This window comes from Grammomys surdaster, unplaced genomic scaffold (genome assembly GCF_004785775.1).
Source record: "Grammomys surdaster isolate TR1022 unplaced genomic scaffold, NIH_TR_1.0 334, whole genome shotgun sequence".
NCBI lineage: Eukaryota > Metazoa > Chordata > Mammalia > Rodentia > Muridae > Grammomys > Grammomys surdaster.
Window position 1 is genome coordinate 272,411 of NW_021604753.1, and position 15,973 is coordinate 288,383.

Sequence of the window (15,973 nt, forward strand, 5' to 3'; positions counted from 1 at the left end):
CTAGGATAGGTGAATCTATGAGCTATAGGTTCAGTGATAGACCCTGTCTCAAAAAGCAAGGTAGATGACCATAAAGGAAGACAGACACCCAACGTCAACCTCTGGCTTGCACATGTATGCATACCCACAGGCATGCAGATCGAGTACACACAAAAATATGTAGCATGACCCAATTTACATATAAGGAAACAGAAGCTTCCATAAACCTAGCAACTAGCCCACCCCATGTGCTGGGAAGTAACACATTTTCAAGTCCACCTACACCTGACATTGATTCCAACCACGTATCTCCAGATTTCTTTGGGGCTACACATTCCCTACAGCTGGACCCTTAAGAAATAAAAGGACTGACCTCAAGGGAGCCTTTTCTCCATTCCTTCCTCTTGCCAAGAATACTACTATCCAGAGGCAGGTCAGGTCTGTCCCCAGCACTGAGCATGAAGTGTCCCATCAGCGTTCATGCATGAATCATATGTGAGACCAAAGAAAACAGGAAAGTCTGGAAATTATAGCTACAGTACCTAATGTACTGATATGGAACAGATCCTATGTTAAGAAATCAATGAAGCCTTATGAAAGCTCTGAAAGATATACAGACCTAATAACAACCACAAGGTCACCTTCTAGTCAAAGGTCACCTTCTCTTACAAAGCTGGTCAGAGGGACCAGATAGGAGAGAACTTGTCATTGTCTATGCCTTTTTTCATCCATTTTGTTTTGTCTGTGCTGCCTAACACATGCTTGACAAGTATTCTACTACTTAGCTAAGTTACCCATCCTCATCTATGTGTTGGGTTTTGTTTAAGGGAGAGGTATGTGTTGTCTTTGTTTTGTGTATTTTGTTTTGAGATAAAGCCTCAAGTATCCCAGGCTGGTCTAGAACTCACTATGTAGCAACGGAAAACCCTGAGCTTCTGATCTCCACCTGTCTCCACCTCCAGATTTATGGCTGTGCCACCATACCTAATGTATAGAATGGTGCAGGAGACAGACTCAAGGGCTTTGTGAACACTAAACAAGCAACCTACCATCCAGGCTACATCCTTAGCCCTTCATCTATTTTTAAGAGCGGATTCTTAAGAACACTAATAGGAATGTAGCTCAGTGTTACAGCACTTTACTCAGCACGCATGAGGCCTTTAGTTGGATACCCAGCAAAACACACACACACACTCACACACACTCACTACAGGACAACAACAGCAACAACAACAGCTACTCTTGGACCATGCTAGAACTGTGAGCTAACCAATGCTTTTCTGAAAAACAAAGCAAAGGCTGGGTGTAACCTTTTTGAATGTTCTGAGCTATTCCTCCTGCTTCAGGGATGGCTTCCAAGGAAACGAGCCAACAGGCCCTATGTTCATAGCAGCAGTACAACGCTTATTCTCAAGGGAAAAAAAAAAAAAGGAAAAACAAAGGAGGAAAAAAACACTATTGTGACTTAAATGTTAAACCACAGCCAATAATGACATGAATTATAGTCCACGGGTACAAGGAAGTATGGTGGACTGCTGAAGGTTGTTGTTACAAGGTTATATGAGGATGGGAATTTCTTGTAACAACAAATACCACAAAATGGAATGCAACTAACCACCATGGTCACTCAAAACCCCAGAGAAGGCTAAGCCTTGAGGGTTAGTACACAAATATGCAATGGCCCAGGAAAGAGTTTTTACAATGCTCAGGAGAACTAGAGGCCCAAGGTCTCCAGTACACTGTATACCTCAACAAATTAACAGGAAAAAGACCCGTCACGATACATAAGGACATACAGCCTTACTTTCACTCATTTCCAGAGAGGGTCTCAGTAATTTGCCTGGGCTGACATGGAAGTCGCTCTGTAACGCAAGCAGATCTTGTACTTGTGAGCCTCCTGCCTCAGCCTCCCCAATCTCTGGGAGATACTGACTTGGATTTGAACAAATGGATTGTTGTTGCTTTTGTTTTGTTTTGTTTATTTGTTTGTTGTTGCTGTTTGTCACAGTGATTGGCCTCTACCTCATAAGCCTCCTGTCTCAACCTGAGATTACAGGTATGCACCACCACACCCAACTAGAAATGGGAATTTTCATTCACTTACATTCAAAAAAGGTTAGCTATATACTTCTTGAAAAGTAATCAGCCTTTATATTAAAGGTTAAAATGTATGTAATTCTGACTCATGCACAAGGATACATATTAGATAAAAGGGAACTCTAGGTAAATCATGGTCCATAGCAAGTTCTGTAACCTGGAATATTATATATCTAATGGAAAAGATTAGTAAGGTTCCATGTATCTATGTGGGTGGCAAAAACATCAGCAGAATAGAGATTGTAATCTATGCAGACTTAAGTATGTTATTTATTTTATAAGTGGGTAGACATGGCTACAGGCTGGTCCAATAGAACTGCACCTACATTAACATATCTGTGTCATCTATTTGGCTATAGAGCATGTGTGATTTTTATCACACTTTGTGTGCTAAAACTTTGTGCTGCAACTAAAAACTTTATGGGTGAGGGGGAGGTCACAGTGACATCTGAGGAAAGGATGTAAACAAAGCCTGACATACTGCTAACTGTTAATTCAAAGCACTTCTTAAATAGCACGGTAAAAAAAAATATGCTTAGTACTTAAACACAGCTTTGAAAAACTGGAAGGGACCCAACCACCCTCACTTGGTCTCTTGATCTCAGCTCCCTGGTATGCAAGGTTTAACTTCTCTGAGCAAAATCCTCTCACATCCAGAAAAGCAGCTCCAACAGGCTTATGCCTTGAATACAATAGGTATTTAGTGAGAGCTGGTGGGGTCACCCATGGGAGGAGAACTGTTGTATTGACCTAGTAATTAACTAGCAAATTTCAAAAGGTAACTATCTCTTAAGCAGGCAACTTCTGGTGGGGAATTTACTCTGCTGAGCCATATGCATGTATCTGTTCACAGAACATGATCAGGAATGCTCTCTGTCCCACACCCTAGAAGCTCCATACCCTCCCCAGTGCTGATTAGCCAGCTGAAAAGCTGATAATGACCCTGACAGTCACCAGGAGGGAACACTGTGAGACCAAGGCTTCTTAGCTTCTCCACAGAACAAAGGAAGGCTCAAAAAGAAATGTAACTTCCTTGTTCTTTCAAATTCCACAGACTACACAGAAGGATATTGCCTCTTACAGTTAAGTGAAGGATACAAAATACAGAATATTTACAGTATGAAAACTATAGGGAAAAAATGTGCACACATAAACACAGTGTGCATGTTTTCTCTCTCACCATCACCATCATCACTATCATCACCACCACCACCACCACCATCATCAATGCTCACTTCAGAGGGGCGTGGACGGGAAGAATGATGAAACCTGACCTTTCCCTTCATATTCTTCTTGATTACACCTCACCTTTAAAAAAAAAAAAAAAGGCAACAGCATTGTCCAGACTTAATAGGCCTTAAACAATTCTTCAACTCCCTCACAGGATTATAAAAGGGGGGCCCTACGGGGTACAGTCCAGTGGTGTACTCTGTGTGAGGCCCTGTGCTGGGGCTATAGCTCAGCATACACAAAGCCCTGGGTTTGATCCCCAACAACAGAAGTAGTAGAACATACCCATAATCCTAGTACTTGGGAGGTGAAGGCAGTTAATTCAAGGTCATCCTTGGCTACATAGGGAGCTGGAGAGCAGCCTAGGCTAAAGGCTCTGTTTCAAAAAAGAAAGGGGAAAATCTGCAGTTAAAGTTTTAAAGCCGGCCTGGAGAGATGGCTCAGCGGTTAAGAGCACTGACTGCTCTTCCAGAGCTCCTGAGTTCAATTCCCAGCAACCACATGGTGGCTCACAACCATTTGTAATAGGATTTGATGCCCTCTTCTGGTGTGTCTGAAGAAAGTGACAGTGTACTCACATACATTAAATAAATAAATAAATCTTTAAAAAAAAAAGTTTTAAAGTCATTTTCCAAAAGCTAGTAGAAAATCTACCTAATCAAAAAGGAAAACCACTGTTGGTCATTAAAAGCTGTTTGCAGACCCGAAGGCAGCTGAAAAGTGGGTTATCCTAGCTCAGGCTCACCCTGAGGGGATCTGAGTCACAAAGGAGACGGGGTGGGAATGAGGGAGAGTGTACAAGCTTAATTTAAACACACGGAGGACTGAGTCTGAGGTCCATCTCAGCAAGCTCTTGTGTTCCATCCTCAGCACAGTACCCCCACTTGCTCCAACACAGATCAAAGGCCCTGACTGCTCTGGACAAGTGCTTCTCCCTCTCTGGCCTGGGATTTCTAGGCCCTTTTTGTTAGGCTTCATGCATCTGTGAAAAACTTGAAGCAGGACTTTAATGAGATTTCTACTGGCCCTGTAATTCCTCTGAGCTAAAATTCAGTAACACAGAGCTGGGAATGGAGCTGAGTTGGCAGAGTACTCATCTAGGGTTCGTGAAGCCAATTTCCATCCCCATAACTTTATGATCCCTATAAGCACTCAGGATGTAGACGCAGGAGATGAGAGGTTCAAGAACATCCTTTACTACATATAAAGTTCAAAGCTAGTTTGGGCTGCATGACACTTTGTCTCAAAAATATATATAAGGGCTAAATATGGCTCAGCAGTTAAAAGCCCTGGTTGCCCTGGCAGAGGAGTCAGAATCAATTCCAGGAACTACATAGCAGCTCACAATCGTTCGTAACTACAGTTCCAGAGGCTCCAGTGTTCTCTCTTGGCCTCTGTATGCACCAAGCATGCGATGCACACTCATACATATAAAACAAAAAGCTTTATGTATGTATGAGTGTGCATGTGCATTTTATTCTATGCTACTGACTACATCATGATCCTTGAGACCTCTGCATGGGTTTTCCCTCTCTCTGGGACATAGTCAGCTCAGCTACCAAGATAGCGGGACAAATGTCACTACTCGTTAACCTAGTTCCTCCTGGTTTAGGTCTGTGTGGATTACTGTAATCTGGAATTGTCTGGGGCATCCCTAGCACAAACCCCTGAGTTCATGGACCTGGCCTGGCTTGTTCAAGACTACATTCACAGTATCCAGAACAAAGCTAAAACATCTACTAGATACTCAATAATTTTAAAAAAAAAGAAGTATATGTGGGAGGGTGTTCACTGTGGAGGAACAAGGGGACAAATCCAGGGTCTTAAAAGCCACACCCTTGGGCTGGAGAGATGGCTCAGCAGTTAAGGGTACTGACTGCTCTTCTAGAGGTCCTGAGTTCAATTTCCAGCAACCACATGGAGGCTCACAACCATCTGTCATGGGGTCTGATGCCCTCTTCTGGCACGCATATATACAAGCAGCAAGAGTGCTCATATATATAAAATAAATCTTTAAAAAAAAAAGCCACACCCTTGGGCAGTTAATCCATGGTCTCTATAAACAGAGTGTCTCTGAGAAGTCACCACCCAGGAGGCCAAGGAAATTGAGCTCCTCAAAGAATAAACTCAGGAAAAGAGCAAGGAAAAGTTCTATAAAATCTTCTTTATGACTTGAGGGTAGGAGGATAGCAGCCTAGAGCCACCCTCCCTGGTCAATAACTGCACAGAGAAGTCCCATAGGTAAGTCAAAAGAGTACTATAGCAGACTCTGGACTTGGTAACTGTCTACTTAACCTGAGGCAGTTCAGAGTGAGGGGGGAGAAGGAGGGGCACAGACCTCCAATCCCAGCACTGGGAGACTGAGGAAGCTGAGGGGAAAGTTCCAGGACAAACTGGATCCTGTCTCCGAAGGGATGAGGACTGTGACTCAGTGTCTAAAGTGCACCTGTGCAAGCATCCCCAGCGCCCACAGGAAAGCTGAGAGCAATGGGTGTAATCCCAGGGTGAGAAGGCAGACAGAAAATACCAAGAGGTCTCTGGCCAGTCGGCTTAATTAAAAATGGGTAAAGCTCCAGGTCCTGTAAGAGATCCCATCTCAAAATAAAATGGTAATGACCTAGTAAGACACCTGGCATTGCCCTCTGGCCTCCTTTTCTGTATGAACAAAGAAGAATGAACGGCTGGACACAGAAAGCACCCTTTGATCTTAGCACTCAAGGGGCTGAGGAGAGCCATTTGGCACTGCCTGGGGGCATATTTGGTTGTTGTAACAAGTGTGGGTATGGCTGGCAATTTGTGGGCAGAGGTCAAGGCATTGCCAAATAACCTACAATACTCAGGGTGCCCCTACAGCACAAAGAACAGTTTGAGTCAGCAGAGAAACTAGACTCTATCCTTCCCTCATCACACCTTGACACTTCCACAAATGCAGTGTCTTAGCACTTACCAAGCAGGTAGCCCCAAGGAGAAGAAGACATGCACACACTTCCATCAAGGTAGACACTATCCCTAGTTTCTTGTCAAGACAGGGGAAGCTTGCTCCAGGCTCTTCTTAGCATCCCAATCCACTTTCTTATTTTTGTAAAACATTCAGGCAAGTTTTTACAAGCTAGTCTTTTTACTGACCATTAAGATCTGGTCATAAAAGCCAGGCCTTTCCCTACTTGGAAACCTAGAGATTATGTGCATATCAGATACCTGTTTCAGAATCCTAGGGTATCTAGAATAATAACCCTGTAGCCCACCCACCTGCCAGAGGAAATATACCTGGGTCTGGGACAGGGTCTTCATGTTGGCAGTCCAGCCAGCTGGGGGTGAGGTGTAGCTGAGCTGCTGAACATTGGCTTAGATATTGAAGACCCTGGGTTCATTAACTAGGATCACACAGAGAAAGCTTTAAGGAAAGAACCTAAGGGCTGGAGAGATGATTTATTGGTTAAAAGCATATACTGCTTTTGCCAGGAATCCAAGTTCAGTTCCTAGCACCTACATCAGCAGCCTCATAATTGCCTGCAACTCTAACTCCATGGCATCAAATGTTCTGACTTCTTCAGGCACCCACACATATGTGGACATGTCACATGCACATACACACACAGAGACATGCAGAGAGAGAATTAAAAACAGGAATCACAAAACATACATTTAATCTCAGCATTCTGCCAAAAAAAAAAAAAAATTAATTTAAAAAAAAAAAAAAGAAACAGGGGGTAGTGGCACATACTTTTAATCCCAACAGTTGGGTGGCAGAAGCAGGTAGATCTCTGAGTTCAAGGTCAACCTGGTCTATAGTATCCCAAGATAGCCAGGGCTGCAAAGAGAAACCCTATCTCAAAAAATTCAAAAAGTAATTAATTAATTAGTTAGTCTCAGTATTCTGAAGTCAGAGACAGACTAAGCTCTGTGTGTTTGAGGCCAGCCTGGTCTATATATGAGTTTCAGGCTAGCCAGAGCTATATAGTAAGACTCTGCTTCAATGATAATTACCGTCACGCTGAGGAGGAAGAGGAGAAGGAGGAAGAAGAGGAAGAATAGGAGGAGAGGAGGAGGAAGAAGAATCTTTTTTAAAAAAAATCTAAAGGTCAGTCTTGGTGGCACACATCTTCTAATCCCAGCACTTGGGAGGCTGAGGCAAGAGAATCAAGAGTTTGAAGCAAGCCTGGACTACATAGTAAGATCTAGGCCAGCCTTGTCCCAGTCAGACCTTGTCCCAAACAAACAAAACATAATAACCTACTGAGTCGGGTAAGTCCCAACTCAGTTATCTTAAGGTTTGACTATGAAGCAATAGAATCCAATCCAAATACTAACAAACAGATGCCACATGGACTCCACCAAGGAAGGGAGTCAACCAGGTGTGAGAAAGTACAAGCAATGTAGTCTTCTGAGAGAGCAACAGGAAGGAGGAGTGGCATATACAGGCCTGTTTCTCAGGAGTGGCTACAGTGAGGCCCAGGGCTATCCAATATTGTAAGAGAAGCCAGAAACCAAGGTGTTTGTGCAAGATCCTCCAGTAAGTAAATATGGAGATGACAGTAGTTCACGTAATTAAAATAAAGTCAAAAACCACAGCTGGTGATGGTGCACACTAACCCTTGGGAGCACAGGCAAAAGAATCAGGAGTTCAGGGCCATCCTCAGCTGTACAGCAAGTCTGATGCCAGCCTGACTATGAGATCCTATCCAACACAACAGAGCTGGGGAGATAAATCAACAAAGAAAGGCTCTGCATGGTAAGAAAAGAAAACCAACTCCTGAAAGTTGTCCTCCTGCCTCCACACACATCATGGCACTGGTGTGCCCACCCATTCCCAAATCAATAAACGGATGTACTAAAAAATAAAAGATTAAAGATTAAGTAAATAGGGGCTGGAGAGATGGCTCAGCGGTTAAGAGCACTGACTGCTCTTCCAGAGGTCCTGAGTTCAAATCCCAGCAACCACATGGTGGCTCACAACCATCCATAATGAGATTCGATGTCCTCTTCTGGTGTGTCTGAAGACAGCTACAGTGTACTCATAAATAAAATAAATAAATCTTTAAAAAAAAAAAAAAAAAAGATTAAGTAAATAAATAAAGCCAAGCCGCCCTAGAGGTAGGCTGAAAACACACTCAAACACCGCCACCAGTAGGTCTACTGGCACTGGCCTATAATCCCAATACCCAAGAGGCTAAGGTAGGAGGATAGTAAGTTCCAGGCTAGCTCGAAATACAAAGCAAGACTGCCTCAATAAACAAAACAACAAAAAGCCAGACCTGGTGCCATATACCTTGGACTCCAACACCTGGGATGTAGAGGCAGGCAGCCTATGAATTCGAGGCTAGCCTGGTCAAGTTCCAGACCATCCAGGGATACACAGGAAACCATGTCTCTCATTAAATAAATAGACTTTATTTAGTTTTATTTTATTTGTTGAAATGTTGGTTGAGCCTACTGGATGCAAAGCAATGGGACCAGGGAAAAACAGATAAACATGACCTCAGTGAACCATTACAAAACAAAATACAAAACAAACAAACAAACAAACAAACAAAAATACAAGCAGCTGAACACAGAATAGCATTCTATCCCAATTGTCTCAGAGAGAAGCTTCTGAGAAACTTGAAAGCTAGGGTTTTAGGTCATTTGTTCATTTTATGAGTAATTACTGACTCTATCTTAGATACTAGAATTAAAGTCACAAACACACACACAAAAAAGTTGACGTGTGAGAAAAATTAAGAACGATGAGGTAGGAGCAGAAAACTGCGCACAAGAAGTGGCAGGGGTCAGGGAAAAGATGCCTGGGGGCCCATGACTGCAGGGACTAGGACAAGAGAGAGCAGGGTCAGACATTCCAGGGCTGGGGAGCCACTGAAGGGTCCTGGGCAGAGAAAGGGCAGGGTCTGCTTTCTCTCTTAACAGGATTCCTCTAGACTAGAACTGCAGTTATGGAGAAGTGTTTGCCTAGCTGTTGCCAGGCCTTAGATCCCATCCCAGTACTGCAAAAGAATAAAAATCAAAAGCACGCATTCTGGATGGTGGACTGACACTAGACTGCAGGGGTCAAGGGAGGACAGGAAGAGAAGAGGGCAGGAAGCTGGGTGTGGTGGTACAAGCCTGTTACTCCAACTACTGGGGAAGCTGAGGCAGGAGGATCACAAGTTCAGGGCCACCTAAGCTACAGAGATGAAGGACAGCCTGGGCAGTTTAGTGAGACTCTTCTCTCAAAACAAAAAGTTAAAAGAGGGCTGGAGGTGCAGTCACTCAGTATGTTAAAACCCCAGGTTCAGTCCCCAGCTCTACAAAAATAGTGTTCAAATGCAAAAACAAGTCAGAAGATATCGTCTTGGGATTCAGGAGGCATCCCTGACAAGTTTGGATACATTCTACAAGAACAGGCAGATAGAGAGAGTAGGAGGGAACAAGAATCAAGGACAAGCCAGGACAGTGGTAGCACATGTCTTTAATCCCAGCATTCAGGAGACAGAGGCAGGCCGCCTATGAGTTAGAAGCCAGCCAGGCCTACAGAGTGAGTTCCAGGATAGCCAGGGCTATACAGAAAAACCCTGTTTTGAGAAAGAGAAGGAAGAGGATGAGAAGGAGGAGAAGGAGGAGGAGGAGGAGGAGGAGGAGGAGGAAGAAGAAGAAGAAGAAGAAGAAGAAGAAGAAGAAGAGGAGGAGGAGGAGGAGGAGGAAGAGGAGGAAGAGGAGGAAGAAGAGGAAGAAGATGGCAAGAAAGAGGAGGAGAAGAGAGAGAAGCAGCAGCAGCAACAGCAGCATCAAAGCACAAGAGCTGGAGAGATGATTCAGCAGTTAAAAGCACTATGGCCGCTCTTCCAGAGTGCTCAGTTTCAATTCCCAGCACCTACATGGCAGCTCACAAGTTCTGCAACCCCAGTTCCGGGGGATCTGACACCCACACACAGATATACATGCAGGCAAAACACCAATGCACATAAAATAAAAATAAATTATTAAAAAAAAAACTAGGATACCACAGGATTTGTTCCCCAAGAGAGAGAAAAGACCATCTTCTTCGAGGTGTCTCAGCTCCTCCCAGGATGCAGTAAGAGAGGAATGTCCCTCAATCCCTGCAGGGGTTCTCTGCAAGCCCTCCAAGTTGGCAAGTCACTCACCAACAGGCTCTCAAGGTGAAGCCCCTCCAAGAGTGAAACAAGTCCAGCAGGCTCCAAGGAAGGAGACTCTCCAGACCCTGGTTCGACTCCCCCCAGACCATGGCTCAGGCACAGCAGGAGCCACAGCTTCCTCCTGCAAGGTCAAGGGGCAAGGCCACTGAGCAGGAACTAGAGTCCAGCTCTACCACAAGTTCCCAAAGCCTGGTTATCTTGGCGCCCTCCCCCCACCATTCTGGGCCACACACAGATGCTATATCCATCTGGTACGGGGAAGAAAACAAGAACCTGACCGACTACAGCAATCAATCCAGAGGCTTAGGAGAGCAGAGGAAAGCAGGTGTGGTAGAAGGCAGCGGAAGGAATTTGAAAAGCAACAAGGTCCTTGGAAGAGGTAAAGAAAGAAAAAAGAAGGAAGGAGAGAAGGAAGGAAGGAAGGGAAGAAGGGAAAAAAGAAAACCAGGTAGGCTTTCCAAGGCCACTTGCTCCCCCAAGGAACACCAGCCAACAAGATCCATTTGCCACAAATGACAGGACTTCATCGTAATAAAGCTGCTGCTGGTTCATGACATAATCGGGACATGATGTGTGACTTGTAACACACACATTTCCCCATTATGAGCCAGAATGTTATGGAGCTGCCATCCTGGAGTACAAAACAGTAACCGACATTTGCTAATGTGTGTAAGAACTGCAGGAACAAAACCAGAGAGGAGCCTGAGCAAAAGGAGGTCTAGTAACGTGCCCAAATTGAGATCCATCTCAATGGGGGGCCCCAAGGTCTGACACTATTACTGATGCTATAGTCTGCTTACAAACAGAGGCCTGTCATGATTGACTCCCAATAAGCAGCTGAAAGAAGAAGATGCAGATGTTTCCACCAATCAATGGACTGTTAACCCCTGTGGCTGAATTAGGGGAATGCTGGAAGACATTGAGGAGAGGGAGACTCTAGAGGATGACCAGCAGTCTGAACTAGCCTATAAGCCCTGGGATCTCTCAGACCCTGAGCCAACCAGGTAGCATAAACCACCTAGTATACAGTAGAGGGCTACTGAGTCTGGACTCAGAAAAGATACAGGTGACCCTCCAGAAACTTGGGGCCCCAGGGAGTGGGAGGGCCTGGTGTGGTGGGGATTGTGCATGGGGACATCTTGGAGACTGGGGGAGGAGGAGTAGGATGAGGAAGAGTTGGAGGGTGGATCAGGAGGGGTATAAAATCTGGATTGTAAAAAAAGATTAAACAAGATCCATTTGCCACACTGGTCAGGTACAATGTTCAGGGAGTTGGAAAGCTAGAAGGTGCCACAAACCAAATCAGCCCCACAACCAACTCATTCCAGAGGCTGCACTGCCGAGCTGTTGCTGACTTTTGTGTATGTCCAGATGTCCTCAGCAGATGCAACAAAAGTCATCCAACTACGAGCCCTTACAATGGAGTCCCAGCCAAATCTGCTGAGTGCTAACTAGGTACCAAGCAGCACTGTTCCCAGTGCTTGTCAAGAACTCATTACTCAGTACTCAAACTACCACCATTTGCTAGGCACTCCATTATTCTACATGGGGAAACTGAGGCACAGAGTACAAAAGTAACCCATCTTAGCTGAAGAGCCAGCTTCTGAACACAGGACACAGAGGGACTTAACTCTGAGCAGTCACCTATGAAACTGACTTGAGTTTTCCAATTAGACATGAAATTGGTACTTTTCTTATTCTTTCTTTATGTTTGTTTGTGGATGTCAGGGAATTGAGCATGGGGCCTCACACGTGCTAGGCAAGTGTTGTACCGTAGATCTAAACCTCCAGTCCTTTTTTACATGTGATTTTAAAACAAGGTCTTTATCAATTACCCAGGTTGGCCTTGAACCCATGGTCTTCCTGCTTCAGCTCCTTCAGTGGCCAGGATGACAGGCCTGCTCCAGGTTAACAAATATTTTCTATTTTTCTAATTTACTGTGTGTGAAAGTATGTGTATGTGGGATATATACACGTGTGTACACATGTGCAAGAGCACACATACCAATGTATAGGCCAAAAGAGCGTGCCAGGCGTCTCCACTATCATTCTTCATATTTCCTTGAGTCAGGGCCTCTCACTGAACCTGGTTCTTTTGGTAAGCTAGCTGACAAGTCTTTCTCCACCCCTCAATCCTACGGTTATAGACAGAGCCAGGGCTGGCTGTTTACATGGGTACTGGGATTCAAACTTAGGTCTCCTGTTTACACACCAAGCACTCTTGCTCACTCAGCCATCTCCACATACTTTTTTTTTTTAAGGAACTTACAAAAAAGGCCCAGGCCCCTTTTCCCAACCTTCTTTCAAAGATCAGCCACAAAACCACCTACCTCTTACCAGTTTCCCACTCCCACTGAATAAAGCAAGCCACTGCCGGCTCTTAGCACCAACTTTCCACTTAGATAACACTGGTTCTCTTCTTATCCCAGACCTTTGCCTAAGGAAGGTTGTTAAGTTCCTAGCCCAGGAGCAAGACTCTGAGGGTCCTTAATGGATAGAATCTTGACTTCTCTAAGCATAATGTTGGTCCTAAAAGGATCCAAGTATCAGGAGCAAAAAGACAGTAGCCCATTCCCACAAGGAGAGGGAGAATGAGACCCAGAGAATGACCAGGAAGTAAAAATACAAAGTGCATCAATCTCTGTGAGTCCTTATGAGCTCTGCTTCGTTGATTCTGTGGGCTGTGCTTTCCTAGTGTCCTCACACCAGGCTCCTATGATCCTTCCTCCCCGCCTTCGGCGGTTCCTCAGATTCCACCTAATATCTGGCTGTAAGTCTCTACATCCGCTCCCGTCTGAAGGGAAGCAGAAGAGCAGGGGATCTGGGGAAGAGGGGATGTAAAGGGAGGAACTAGGAAGGGAGGAGGGAGGGGAAACTGAGGTTGGGATATAACATATAAGAGAAGAAAGAAAATACAAAGCACTGTGCAGGCTAAGCCACTCACACTAATAAACCCATGGCCACAGCCCAGAAGGCTGGGAAGCCTACCCCATACTCTTATTCTACATATAAACTGAGCACAGTGAGCAGTGAAACAACTCAAGACAATGAAGTTTAACATGGAGGGGGGGCGGGGGGGATGGATACGCTGGTGCAACACCTAGCCTTGGAAGACACAAGCCACCTGCTTTAGTTTATTGTCTTTTGAAACACAGCCTCACTCTAGCACAGCTGCCCAGAAACTCAATTCTCCTGCCTCAGCTTCCCCAGTGCTGTGATTACAGATATGTGCATACCAAGCCAAGCAACTCATTGTTTGTGTTTGGATTCTCTAGCTACACAGAAATTCTTGCTTGCCAATGGCCCTCCCACCCACTCTGGTTCCAGGACTCCAGAAATGGAGTGTCCAGCAAGCCTAGACCAGTGAGAGGAGGGGCGCTAGGAAGTCTACAAGATGAAACTTTAGGGAGGATGGGAAGCTGCCTAAGGTGAAGGCCAGCAACCACTACTGCCAAACACAATTCATCCACCTTAATTTTCTGTGGGAAAAAGTCCCAAGTAGGAAAGAACACAAAGCCAGTTTTCTTGGGTAGGCTTCTTAGCATATTAGAAGCTAGAGAATACCCCCAACACTTCTTACACATCACTGCCCAACAGTAAAATACATCCTGATGTGGGCTGGCAAGAGGTTTGCCATCAAGCTCGGTGACCTGAGTTCAACCCTCGGAACCCACATGGTGGAAGGAGAGTTCCACAAGAGTCTGACTTCCACATGTGCCATGGTTTGCATGCTCTCTCTCATTCACACACACATACACACTATATGGGCCTTCAGAGGTCACCATTCCTAAGGCAGCCTATCAGGGAGGTACCAAAAAACAGAGCACATACTTCATGTGTGTATATGTGTATTATGTATATGCAAAACTAAAATACAAACTGGTAGAGAATCTAATGTCTACTTTCCCTCCACCACAAGAGAAGAAAATAATGCAGGAAATACAGTAGCATCCATGTTAGAGTGAGCCAGATTCCACTGAGTCCTTGCAAAATAATTTTGTTGTCTCCACACTTGGTACAAGAGTAGAGGGCACACAGGTATTCCTTTGTGGCAAACAGGCACCAATCTCTTGCAGACGCCTGAATGCAAATTACAAGCTCTGTTTCCAGCTCTAGAGAAACCTCCAGCCTCTTGGCTTTAAAATGAGAGTCATATATCCAAGTATGGTAAGTTTCTCCACCAAAACTAGCACCCTCCTCACCCAAAAATCTCCCAGTGGGCCTTCAGAGGTCACCATTCCTAATGCAGTCTATCAGGGAGGTACCGCAAAACAGAGCAAATACTTTTGGGCGCTAATCATCAGCTGCTAAGAAACAGGGATGTTTTTCCTGTTTCTCAAACAAAAAGAAAAGTCATTGTGTCCAGGGTTTCCTATTGTATTCACTAATAATCAGGACAGTACGATACAGGAGTGTTCTGGAACAACAGGCAAATCGCATTACAGGAACACGAAATACACAAGCACTAGGGATTACAGCAGTCAGCCCATGCACTCAGCCTAGGATCTTTTCAGAAGAAAGCTACCTAGAGAGGGCCTGAAGCCCCCCCCCCGCCCCCCCCCCCCGCACGTTCCCAGAGTCCCCAGTCTCACTGATTCACAGAGTAAAAGGCACTCTCCTGGTTATCAGAGTCCCGGGCATTTTCCACTGCACCCCAAACCTACAACAAGGGACAGAAAGGACCCTCTACTCTATCTTAGCTTTTCCTTGTTTCCTTAAACTTCCCTGATATAGCATTTAGGCAGAAAGGAAAGATGAGAAAAACAATATGAAACCAGAGTAAAGGTAAGACAAACGGGAGGTAAAACAAACGGTGGGGAACCCCAACACAAGCGATGGCAAGTCCCTTTCAAGACTCTTGAGCTCCTGCACAGTGCTCTGTGTTAGTGTGTGCCTGGTAAACGGGGATCCTACCCCCACAAAAGGCGGAAAACCCCTAATTTGCTGCCTCCAGATCTGGCGTCCTCTCCCGATGGCAGAACCCCAAAGCACAGAGGCACCTCCTCGCACACACTCAGCTCTCCCGGAACCGGGTCCCCAGAGTCTGAGAGCGGCGGCTGCGCCGAGGCCCGGGTGGCGAATCTCCACGTCTGCAGAGCGGGACTCGGGCTGGGAAGCAGCTGGGTCCACGCGTCCCAGCGTCCCCCGGGCCCCCGGCCGCCCCGCGCCGTCCCCCGCGGCCCACCACCTTACCCAGAGCGGATCGGAGCCATCAACGCTGCAAAAGCTGCGCAGCGCCATGCGGGCGGCCGGCTGAGCGAGAAGGCGCAGCGCCGCGCGGTTGGCCCGCGTCACCGGGATGCGGCCCCGCCCCGCCCCGCCCCGCCCTGCGCGTGGGAGCCAGCTCCACCACGAGTTGCCCCGGCTTGGGCCTGCAGGCCGCGTCTGCACCTCCCACTCACTGCCAGTTCCTAACGCTGACACGGCCGCGAGGAACCCAGCGCTGGGCCCTCCACGCCCAGCCTTCCTCCCAGGTGATCCTAACTGTACCGCTGTTCCCCTGCTGCGGGAGAACGCTCGGTGCTTGCTTGGTTTTA

General features: G+C 45.9%; 1 protein-coding gene across 2 annotated transcripts in view; it reads right to left on the reverse strand.

Moving 5' to 3' along the window:
• Positions 1–15,709, reverse strand: part of Abcc1 (ATP binding cassette subfamily C member 1) — a 108,331-nt gene extending 92,622 nt beyond the window's left edge. Inside the window, exon 1 of one of the 2 annotated variants that reach the window (XM_028778382.1) lies at positions 15,630–15,709. In XM_028778382.1, the coding sequence (XP_028634215.1) occupies positions 15,630–15,677 (48 nt within the window). In that variant the 5' untranslated portion in view covers positions 15,678–15,709. The remainder of the gene's footprint in view (positions 1–15,629) is intronic. The other variant, XM_028778383.1, reaches the window with a different exon arrangement.
• Positions 15,710–15,973: the final 264 nt, after the last annotated feature.